At 27.8% G+C, this 12,681-nt stretch overlaps 1 protein-coding gene across 1 annotated transcript in view; it reads right to left on the reverse strand.

Moving 5' to 3' along the window:
- Positions 1-12,456, reverse strand: part of LOC107446644 (proton channel OtopLc) — a 120,331-nt gene extending 107,875 nt beyond the window's left edge. The window contains exons 1-2 of the mRNA XM_016061335.3: positions 12,318-12,456; positions 9,275-9,372 (exon numbers count right to left, since the gene is read on the reverse strand). Coding sequence (XP_015916821.1) covers positions 9,275-9,372; positions 12,318-12,365 — 146 coding nt within the window. The 5' untranslated portion in view covers positions 12,366-12,456. The remainder of the gene's footprint in view (positions 1-9,274; positions 9,373-12,317) is intronic.
- Positions 12,457-12,681: the final 225 nt, after the last annotated feature.

The raw sequence follows: 12,681 nt of genomic DNA on the forward strand, positions 1-12,681 counted from the left end.
TTAAACTATTTAAATAAAGTTATATTGTTATACTGCTTAATAAATCTCATTCATAAAAACGGACAAGTTTGCAACTATCTGGTGAGCTACTTTACCACAATGTGGGCAGCCAAAGTAACCCAAAAAACATAAGTTTTACACTATGTCCTATAAAAAGCATTTTTATTTCTCATAAACTAAACAAACAAAGGAAAACTTATTGTAAACCCATTGTATTTCATTACTTATAATATTTTTGCACTTATTTTACTATTAAGTGAAAATTATACAATTAAGATTTTGCAGAGATAAATATCGTATGGTGATGCATAGTGTTTATAATATCTTCTGCGCGGCCACAATAACAACATATAAATTCCCAAAAGCATTAAAGCCACTTCTGTTTTTCTTTTCTTAAAAAAATAATAAAACAGGAAAACTCCATCATAATACTTTGATTGACTATAGCATAAAAATAACAGATCTTTTCCGGAGTGTTGTGCCAAAGTATACCCGCAAGGACCGAAGAATCTTCTTAGTTCACGGTAAGTTTTTGTAAACAAAAAAGTAAGAATTTTTGTTAGATAATCGATTGAAAACAGTGGCGTGCAGAGAGATGTCTATGCCCGGGGCAAAATCTTTAATTAAATGTGCCGAAAAAGGAATGTAATCACATAAGCAGGCAATAAAAGCCAATCTAGTTAATTGAAAAATCATTGGAATTATGTAAACCATATTCATTTTGTATTAAATTTAATCAGAAACTGTTCTCTGTTAGAAAACAAATTATTTCTAGCAAAACCATTTTTAAATTTTTTAAGTGTACATCATATTTATATTTTAATAACCGAAAACTTTATTATAAAATTGTACAAAAATCATGATATTTGCTTCATGAAACATTTTGCTTTTATCAAGTATACATCTGTTAAAAAACTATAAAGTCATAATAAAGTTAAATATAATAATAGATTTGAAGCTTTAGTGTGTTTAATCTTTGATTGGATGCCTGGAGCTGTTGCACTTTTCCCCACCTCCCCTCTGCTCAACACTGAAGTAATTTGATGGTTTAAAAAAATATTTTCCAAAAATTCGTAAAGAGTTTCCTAAAACAAATGTGATTATTATGTAATGAAAGATAACAGTTTATAAAGTTAAGGAAACTCATAATTCATATTTTCTTCCCAGCCTAGAAAAAAAAGTGTAGAAAACGTTTTCTTTAAGAAGTCAAATATTTATTTTTTAATAGGGGTATTTAAAAAAGAAAATGAAACATTCTGCCTGCGAGTCGAAATCTTGTAAGGACAAGGATCAGAATAAAACAAAACATTTTTGCAGCAAAATAAATTTATTTCATCTTCTTCTAATTTAAAACGTTTTTAGTCTACTTAAACTAGTTTTACGCTGCGTTGAAAGCAAGGAAAACAAGTTTAAATATGCATTACACGCATAAAAATGAACTTGAATTTGATAATTGTTATTCAAATGATCATCTGCCATGCATTATGCATATTACACTTTTCCTTTTAGGGAAACATTACAAATAGTATTACATTTTTTAAATTGCTTGTGTATAGCAATATTATTTCCCAGGATTTATAATTTAATGCAACTTCTCTGTTCTTTCCATTCTTCCGTTAGTTCGTTAAGCATTTTTTATTTTTATTTTAAAACTGTTTATCGAAAACTCTTTCATGATATTTAAAGTCCGTAATAGTTATTCATTCTAATTTATTCTTTTCAGAATCCTCTAGATAACAGAAAGATTATAATTTAAGTGACGTAAAATTTTAATATGGCGGAAATATATAATTTCCTTAATATGAAAAGCATTTGTGATCTAAAAATTCTCTCTTCATTGCGTCGTTGAATCTTGGTTAATTTTCTGATACTTTTGAAGGCTTACAACGAGATATTCAGAATAAAGTGGTGTTTTACATTGCTTTTTATATTATTACACTTACGGTGATGGATAAAATGACTTTAAATAAAATTTACTAAATTAATATTGCATATTAAAGCATAAATTTCGTTATCACTAGAAAAAATTTGCTAACAAAGCGGATCGAATTAGCAACTCTACAGCCACTAATTATAAATAAAAATATAGTACCACATCTTTAATAAAAGAATATTTGAATTATTACACTTATAGTGATGGATACAATAACTATAAATAAAATTTACTAAATCAATATTACACTTTAAAATATAAATTTTGCTCTCACTAGAGAAAATTTGCTCACAAGGCAGAGAGAGTTGGCAACTCTACATCCACTTACTTTAAATAAAAATATGCGCCACATCATTAATAAAAACGTTTTTCTCTTTATTACAAAATATAAATCCGGCTTTTCTTGTGGTTGTATTAATTTTATACACAGTTGACGTACTGGTTTGGAGTTACTTTTTGTTGAATGAATATAATATCCAAGATTTAAAAAAAGGCTAACTTTTTAAAAAGAAAATAAGTTATATACCTAAACAAAATTTGAATTATATATTTTTTTTAATTTTAGATATTTTCTGAACTTTTAGACTTTAGTGAAGTAAAATAATTATTATTCTTTGCTATGGCAGCTAAAAGCAGACATAGTTACAAATGGAATAGTAAAAAATTAAGGTGGTTGCGATTAGATCTCAGTGTTAAAAGAAATGTCACTTAAAAGCAAAACTTTCTGTAGGTAGTATCTAATTTTGTGCATTTTTGCAATAAAAAATTGGTTGAAGTCATTTTTTATTTGCTTAAGAATCTGGTTTTTTGTTTGAATAATTCCGCTATATATTTTATAAAAAATTAGTAATTTAGAGAGCTCATAACTGCATAATGGTTATCATAAAATATTTATACTTTTTGATACCAACATACTTAAACTTTGGGGTAACTTATTTCACAGAATCAAGTCTTCACTCAACAAGAATGATCTAGTCACTCGAACTATCATGCCAAAATAAGCATAGGAGTGATTCTTCATTAAGTTTGATGCTCAGAAGTGTAAAACATGATTTATGAAATACTGTTTTTTAAATTGGTGCTATTAATAAAATTAATCTCTACAGTATTTAATATCATAAAACATACTTCAGTTACACACTTTACATAGATTTAATAATCCAAATAATTTTTATATTAATTCAGGCAAGAATAAAATATATGCTTACAAAGAGACAGAAGTGACAAAATCTCGAAAAATGTTGCATTGCTTATACCTAGTTAGGCTTATAATAACCTTATTGAGTATATTTATTTAATTTTAAATTTTTTTAGAAAGTTTATTAATTAAAAATATAAAATTATCTATTAACATGAAACAATACATAGAAGAGGAGACAATATTAAAGATTAATCAAAAATAATTTTACCTTTAAGATGGTTTACAAAAATGTTTAATTTCTAGTCTGAAACCGAATTTCACTTGAATGTGAAAAACAAGGAGTTGTACAAATTATTTAATCCTATTTCATTTTTTATGTGGCTTTCTTATGATCAATTTAATGATATTTATAATAAGAGACAGAGATGATAAGTAAACTAAGAGACAGCATTTTTCTGATTGAATTGGGGAAAAATTAAAAGACTAAGAGAAAATATAGTATGCTTATCTAATAACCTTTACTTTCAGCAAAAGTACGCACACTGTATATGTAACTTGTTTCGCAAATACATTAAAAATTTACTTTAATAGGGACAGAAGTATCAAAGAGACGGGGGACAGTTGTGACATTTTACACATTTAAATTGGATTATTAGTCATAATGTTAAATATGAAATAAATGTATTACTTTTAGAAAATGAATTTTCCAGGCTAATGAAAAAATTTTTATTAAAGAAATCAATTGGAGGAAAAGCACATACATGTCACATAGAGAATTGCCAATAACATATTTCCTAACGATCAAAAATTAAATTTACGTTCCATCTTATCCTTTTCTTAATAAATATGTATATAATCATTAAAACCTTTTTCTCATTAATCATTATTTGAACGTAAATCATTCATTCTTAGGTAATTTTTTTTTAAACTGCTAATACATTTGCACTGAAATTCATCATTTCTGCACCTGTTGCTTTTTTTTTTCTAAAAAGTACACAAATTAATAAACTCTCACATAAATATAATCTATCACTCTATAATCTATAATCTATCACTATATAAAAAATAATGTATAATTTTATGAATTATTAATATTTTATTGAAACAGAGTTTTTGTGCAAGATATTGTACTGTGTTTAATAATTCTCGTTTATTTTTCGCTTAACTCGAAAACTGTCTTTACATGCCCTCGCCACGCTATTTGTAGACACTATAAGACATCGAATAGCCACTTTGGCCAGTTCTTTAATGTTCTGTCCTATGATTTCGAAAACTAGATGTCTCTCCTTTTGCAACGGATTAATTAACCGTTGCTTTGTAAGCATTTAACTTCTTTTTCAGTAAGTCCTCAAATATCGGAATACTCTTATAAGGTTTTATTTTTTCAAATGCCGACCCTATTGACACTCGTCCTTAAAGTATCATTAAGGCGGATTTGTTGACCTCTCTTTCAGAAGCACCATATTAGATGGGCCAACGTGGCTCCCTCAGTATGGGCAGATAGTACAGAGAATGAAAGAACATCCATGTCTTGTCCTGGATTCGAACCCAGGACCCTTCTGATGTTAGGTCAGCTCCCTGACCAGTCGGTTGACCCTCACAGTCCGGTCAGCCGCTTTCAGCAGTGGTAGCTACTTCGAATCCGAAAAAAAGTGCGCGACAGCGAAGAACGCGGACGCTTCACCTCGCACCATGGCCAAGTGTCATTTGGTTATAGATCTTTTTTTCTTATGTATATTTTTCATCATTTATAAATTAATAGTTTTGAAGCTTCAGAACAGTACTAATTGCTGTTAAAAGGAAAGTAAGGAAATAAAAAGCAAAGCAAATCTCAAATTTAACGAATTTTCATGCAAAAGTAGCATTTTGAAAAATTCATGGATTCCAGATTGATTTTAGAAAACGCAAATTCGTGATAAACTTGCAACCCAGCTCATATTTAACTAATGATGTGCCTACTCTCATGATATTCGCTTGCATTGTTGACTCTTGTACAAAGTGGTGTGATTGATTTCATAAGCATTTTAAACATTTTTAATTTAAACAGATTCGGGAAAAAACGGTTATAACTTGTCTATAATAAGGAAATTAGAGAAAACATTACGCTTTACTGATCCTAATTCGTAATTCAACCACGGCTTTTTATCAATTAAAGGTTGGTGGAAGTTAAATTTAGTCAAGTGCTCATGCAAACTATTTTGAAACATTTTTAAGAGCACTTAAGTACCATACATAAAAATGAGAGATCGAATAACAAAACCCAGTGCATACAATTATGTCATCCAAAATCATAAGAGTATTAGGGTGCTAGCTATAATATTTTATACTCCATTCGACAGGGATTTTTTGACTCCACGCATTGCAATAGAAAAGTCATGGTACAGTGGTTAAGATAATGAACTAATTGTCAAGGACTGGGGTACTATCAAAGGTGACTGTTTCAGATAGCTCCCCATACTTGTCAGCTTATCTAGGAAGTGAATCTGATCATCATCATGCTTTTGGTCACGAAATTGGTAAGCCTTAATCTTTAAGACCTACTGGTCCACAACGTGTTGTTGCGAGAATTTTTTTATTTTTTTGTATGTTTTCTTAAGGTGCTTTGCTCATACAGAAGCCAGGAAAAAAATCACGGCACCACATTTTTATTTTTTGAATGTTCATAAAAACATTGGATATGAGACTTGTAATTCTTTTAAAATAAATCCTTCAATCTTCATTGACAAAACTAGTTACACTTTTCTAAAATAAATAAAGGTATCATGGCTGTATCTAACAATGCAACAAAGGATGGGGATTAACAGTTTGAAAAATGGCACACACACTTTACGAAGGATAATTAATACTTTCTTGACAGTTTTAACTAGATCTCAAGTTAAACAACTGCTGGGCTCTTATCCAAAAGATCAATCACTATGCGAAAAACAAATAACAAAATAGATGGAGTGTGCTTCATCGCTGGTTTTATTTCAACTTAAATTTAAAAAAATAGTGAAAAAAAATAGGCAAGAGCTATTAATATGGCTTTTCATTAAAAAATCAAAGCATTGGAGCCCTTATTGTAGCCGCCACTTTTTTTTAATGGTAAAATATTTATAAGACTTTTCATTTTAGTGGTATCTATGAACGAGTCGGTAATGCGATGAGTCATTTTTATCATCTTATTTTCCAATTATTCGCTAAATTAGATTTGCAACAGCAACCTTCACCCTAATCCAGTTTCTTAATTTTTTTCAAAATTCTGATTAATCAGTAGATGTTCTTCAGTTTCGGGATAGACAGACTATTGGGTATATTTTAGACTTATGGGTATATTTTAGATATGCTGGAGTAGACATGTGGTTATATGCTAGGGCAGTAGGGAGTTGACTAACTCAACTAGAGCTCGAAAACTCAAGCCAAGGCCCGATACTGCCTTATTAACATATGGTAGTGTTCGAGCTCTCGATAAAGTTAAAATAATAAGTTTATTATAAGCTAGAAAAATAAAAATCAAATGATTTAAAGAATGAATCTATAGATAATATAAACGGGGTTAGTTTGTTAGAAATTCGACATTGCAAATCCAATTTTTTTTCTCTTTTTTACAGAATAAGAAAAAGTTATACTGAAGAATTTTCTTACTTAAACAACAAACAACAACGCTCGAATAGCGAGATCTTGAATTTGTATTTAGTCCGAAGAGTGCCTCTCGCTCGGATGAGCTCAGATTTTTAGCAGCCAAAACCTAATTTAGAAGTAAACAGCCTGAATATGTTCAAATTTTCAAGTTTAAAAAAATCAAGTTAAACTTTACTAAAAATTTAAATGTCAGCTACATATTTTTTTTGGCCGAGGTGACCGGCATGTATAGCCCCCTGGGGATAAGTATAGATATTGGATAAGTGAAATAGTTCATAATATATTTTTCCTTAACTCTGAACTGCAACTGTTTTGAAATCATTCAGAAAATTACGAAAAGAAAATCTTATAGAATTTATTTATTTATTTATTTTTAATTTTCTAAAATATAGGCATGAGACTTTTACATAAAGGCCAAAATAAATAAATATATGAAAATTCTGTGAACTATCAGAAGATGAATTTATATATATCGCTGGTTCAAAACTAAAACGACACTTCTGCACTCACTTCTCGTGTTATTTGAATGAGAAGTGAGTTCAGAAGTGTCGTTTTAGTTTTGAACCAGCGATATATTATGAAAGAAATATTTTTGTTTGTGTTAATTATTTCAATTTCATAAAATGGAAAAATTATTTTCCTTTTAAACAACGTAGTATAACAGAAACAGTTGTTTGTTTGATAAAATACTTTATTACTCGTAAAGACATATATATCCGTCGTTGAACAGCCGAGCCAATTTTGGATTTACGACTACTAATGTTCAAGTCCTTAGCCTTGTAGTTTTGAACCAATCCAGAAGACAAGGAAATTCTTTGATCAGTTCCCCCAGATGTATTGATTTGTTATGGGAACATGGAGAACTTTGCGACAGATTTAACGTGCATCAGTCATCATTTACTTCACGGGGAGTCTTCGGCAGGTGGAAATCGAACTCACGAACTCTTGGACATGGGCTCAGTGCCCTACCAACCAGGCTATTCCGGCCCTCGGAAAGACATATAGGTTGTTCCATAATATATATCGTTAACATATATTTTTAAAATTCTTGTAAAAAGTAAAGTCAAAAATTATGTTTATTAAGGGTCGCTAATGATTTTTATTTTTAAATAAAAATTAATATTTTTATTTTTTATTATTAATGGGATTTAGATTTTTTAATTCAATTTATTTTTATTCATCTATTTTCGAAAATTTATTTATGCATCCTTTTGTAATTTAAATATTTTTATTGTATTTTAATTCTCAAAATCCGGAAAAGTTATTTTAGAAAAAAGGATTTTTAATAATTAATGGAGTTAAACCCTCATTTACGCTTCATCTAAGATATTTTGTTCGTAAAGTAGTAAGTTAAACTTCGATAAGCAAAGCAAAGTATCAAAATTTAAACATGAGTCTTTTATATAATTTAAACCTTTTCAAAAAATAAATAATTTCTATGAGTTTTAGTCTTTAAAATGAAAATACTACATTTTTAACAACTGAGCTGTAAAATTTTCATAAGTGGTTGTAGAAAATCGAACTTTACAGAGAAAAATGTGGTAAATTATTAACTTTCCTAGAGACACATTAAAAAAATATTTACCCTATCTGCACCATGAAACCTGTATTTTTAGGATATATGGGATACATGAGCTAACGTAGGCAATTTTTATAAACTTGTCGAATAAAACAGAAAGATAGGAAAAATAGCTTATCGGTTATTATATTTTGAACGAATCTAGTATTTTTTCCCATTAAAATTTAAGCGCTTTTCTTCATTTTGAATGAAACGGAAGCTGGAAGTATACTATGTTAATAATACTTTTTCTAAAAAAATGGGGAGAAAGTAGTAGTAATAGCACTCAAGTCCCATGATATGCTGATGTGAACACGTTTTAAAACTAGTTATTTATTCTTTCATGACCTGTACAAAAAGCAAGTAAATTCAAAAAAGAACTAATTTTGATTTAAAAATACAGTTTTGAATTTTATGAACGACAACATATGTCATAAATAATGTAGCTGATAATGCATTTCTTTCCATGCCCGATTCAAAAGAACCTTTCTCATTCACAAGAAGTGTTAATTTTATAACTTGCTTATTAATTTACATTTAAAACTTTAATACTAATCTAAGAATACCTTTTTCTCTTAAAATCGCACTTAATTTTTAAATTTTCATTGTTCTTATGCATTTTGCATGAGTCATCACAACTTCACGAATTTTTCTAATAAAGCTAAAAAATTTTCCTGCAGAATTATTGTTCTTTTTCCTTAAAATTAGTTAACTATATTTAATATTAATATACAAAATAATACCAACAAAATATGACTCAGTCTTTCCTGTGTTAATTGTAAATTGGCGTTTGTAAATTTATTAGTAGAAAAATATTATATAATCCTATTTTTAAATGAACTATTTTATTTATAAAGATCCCATCTCAAAATGTGTACGAGAACTTGCACCTTTTTTTAACACCAATAGTTCTTTTATTGTAAGTGATAAAGCAGAAACCCCTATTTTTCCCTCATAACAGTTGAGGGATCGACAGCTTTGTATTATGAAATGCATATTACACAAAGAATTTTTTGCTTACCGCTCTACAGTTGCAGAAGGGGGGATATCGATTTCGAAATCTCGGGCTTGAGCCATACCCAGGCCTACACAAATTCGAGCTTTTTTCTGAGCAAGTGCCTGAGAAAAAAAGATGTTTAAAATATTAAATAGCTGAGTAAAACTTAAGATATTTATTAAACAAAATATATTTTACAATAAATTAAATATATTGCCGCATATATTAATGCAGTCAATAATGTTGTAATATTTTAAGTTTTAAATGTTAATAAAATACACAATGCAAGTAAAAACATATTAATAGAATTATATATCCCACAATTTAATTTCCAGCAAATTCGTGAGAGTCAGTTAAATTTTTCTAAAATTGGAAATAAACATTTTCACTTGGATAACATTTTTAAGGGAATTAAGCTGAAATCGTTGCTTTTTTAATTGAAGTAAAATGTTTTTTGGGTGAATAAATTAAAGTATGAATTCTATAAACCTTCTACTTAAACCAGGAAGCAATAAATAAGAGCTTTATTAGTACAATTAGTAAACTTCTCAAATTCTTTTTAAATAATCACTTTAATAATGCCATACTTATTAAGTTCACTGAAATAAATTCTAATGCTAATTACAATTTCTAATTATTTATTAAATTGTTAACAAATTAATAGCAATTGCATAATAATTTAATACGTATTTCCAAATATGAAACACTACTTCTTTCCTGATACTTGTTTGTATATTCAGTGCGAAAGTCTGAATCTAAAAATATCTTTATTTTACTTTCCAACTTTATTTAATTTATATTTAAAATGAAATGACAGGAAATTTTACGCAATCAATGTTTTTCAATGAGTCTAGAAGGAAATAATTAGCTACAAAGTGGTAAATATTAAGCTTTTATTGAAATGTTGAATGCTAAAGTTTTTTTAAAAAAAAGACCATTCTAATCAATTTTTGAATTATTGCTTAATTTTAAAACAGAGAAAAAGTCTGAATACAGTATAATAATAGACCTAGAATTTGAGGCTTAATTTGAAACTCGCAATTCTATTATGTGACTCAACTTTGGTCAAAAAATATTGTCTAGGTTTATATAAAATGTCTCTCGCTTAAAAAAAGTAACTATATTTAATAACTAGTTTTATTTGCAGACTATATCAAGAGAATTCTTTCATTAAATTAAATTATAAATAAATATAATGTTACTTTAAAAACATATATACTGTAATATTGTTTTAAAATAAATGCTATTTAAAAGTACAATAAATGTCGAACTGTCGAACAACACTACTCAAAAATTATTAAACGCAAATCCTATCCCAAAAATTATCTCTAATATTTAATTAAGCTTTTTGTGAACAAAAAATAATCGCTTGTTTATTTTCATTAGTCTATTTAATGATTTTTCATGCCTTCTTATTACCTTGAAAGCAATACAATATTTACGTATGTTCATATCTATTCATAATGTAATGTGATTCAGATCAATATAACATTATTGTATAAATAAATGTAATGTGATAATTCTTTAAACAAATGCTATTAAAAAAGTGATAAATGTCGAACAGCATAGCTCACAAAATATTAACCGCATTTAATTCCTATCCCAAAATTTATTTCGAATACTAACTCGACTTTATATGAAAAAAAATGTTTTGTTTTTTTTCATTTGTCTTTTTAATACTTTTATCATACATTCATATCGATGCATAAAGTAATGTTATACATATAAATGGTTCATTGCTTTATAACGAGGTATAATGCGATAATTCTCTAAATAAATGTTATTAAAAAATGCTATAAGTGTCTAACAACACAGCTCATAAATTATTAAAGATCCCTTTCCAAAAACTATCTCAGATATTACTGAGCTTTTGGCTTACAGAAATGTTTATTTCATATTTTTCGTGCACACATATCTTTTTGTTAATAAACATGGTGATGTTATATGGACTAAAAAATAAATAAAATGTCTATATATATAGTAATGTTATATCGACAAATAGAAACGGAGCATTGCTTTATAATTAAACATAATATTATAATTCTTTAAATAAATATTATCATAAAATGCAATAAATGAAAAAGAATACAGCTCAAAAAACATTATATACAATAGAGATCTCATCTTAGTCTGTAATTATTTGTAAGCTTTTTTTAAAATAAAAAAATTATCTGCATATTTTTATTGGACTATTTGATACTTTTTCAGAAAAACAAGTTATAAGAAATTCGCAAGTTTCTGATTGACAGCCATTTTGAAACTTTATATTAAGTTATTCATTATTTAAAAAGAAACTTTTAATTAATTACAATATAAAACTATTTTTTTAATAAATGGAACCTAAAATAAACAATTAAAAATTACTTTCTTATTAATTATCCTTTATCATGTTTCTATAAAGTATTTTATACAAACATTTTTTAAATTAGCAATCGTTTTCAAAAATAGTCTCTGTGAACTCTAATCAATATTTCTATTATATATTACTTTATAATTCATTTTATATTTATTGATAAAAGGTTTTATTATTTTAATGACAGATTCTGTAACAATAATATCTGATTTTTAAAAAGTGGTATTATTTGTTATTAAATTATTAATTACACCAAAAATAATAGTACTAAAAAAATCCAAATGTGATATTTAAATACCGAGACAACAATATTTACAAAGAACATTCTTATTGTTAAAAATACTTCTTAAGTGTTTTGAAAATTCTCTTACATTGTTTTGTACGTAATATTAATTTATTTTTAATTTGCAATCTACAATATTTTATAGACAAACAAACTTAAATAATTATATAACTCTTTTTTATATTAATCATGATATTTTAAATAAATAAATCATTCAATCAAAAGTAAAAGCGAAGCGTAATTTTAAGGGAACAATTCAATTCTCTTAATGAAAGTTACTACTCAGAAAGCGCGCCTGTTATGTTGACAGCGCGGGGTAATGACCCCCCGCATCCATTCTCCATCACAACATCCGAGAATCTTGGGAAGCTCAAGAGCAAATCGCAGTGACATCATGTGTTTAAAAACATCTAAGAGAAACAAACACTTACTGGGTTTGAACTTGCCAGATCTACTAAGTCAAGGTTTATAACAGGCATTTGGATGTTGTACTAACACGTTTATCGCAAAATAGGATTGATGAAGTCAAGCTTTTACATAAGGAGCATTGTTGCTACTAAAGGGATGGGAGAGATGGTGGGGTCATACTGAGCATGCGTAGCTCGCCCCCTTTTCTGTTACATGACAAACGATATTCACCATGTGGGTGGAATTTTCAGCATGCCTACCTATGGAACTAGTCTTCAATACGAAAAATGCATGGAAAATAAATTGATTTTTTTTAAACTAAAAATCATCTAGTACATCATTTTCCTAAATGAAAAATAGGCTACAAAAACATCAATCTTTTGCATA

The sequence above is a fragment of the Parasteatoda tepidariorum genome, chromosome X1 (assembly GCF_043381705.1).
Source record: "Parasteatoda tepidariorum isolate YZ-2023 chromosome X1, CAS_Ptep_4.0, whole genome shotgun sequence".
Lineage (NCBI taxonomy): Eukaryota > Metazoa > Arthropoda > Arachnida > Araneae > Theridiidae > Parasteatoda > Parasteatoda tepidariorum.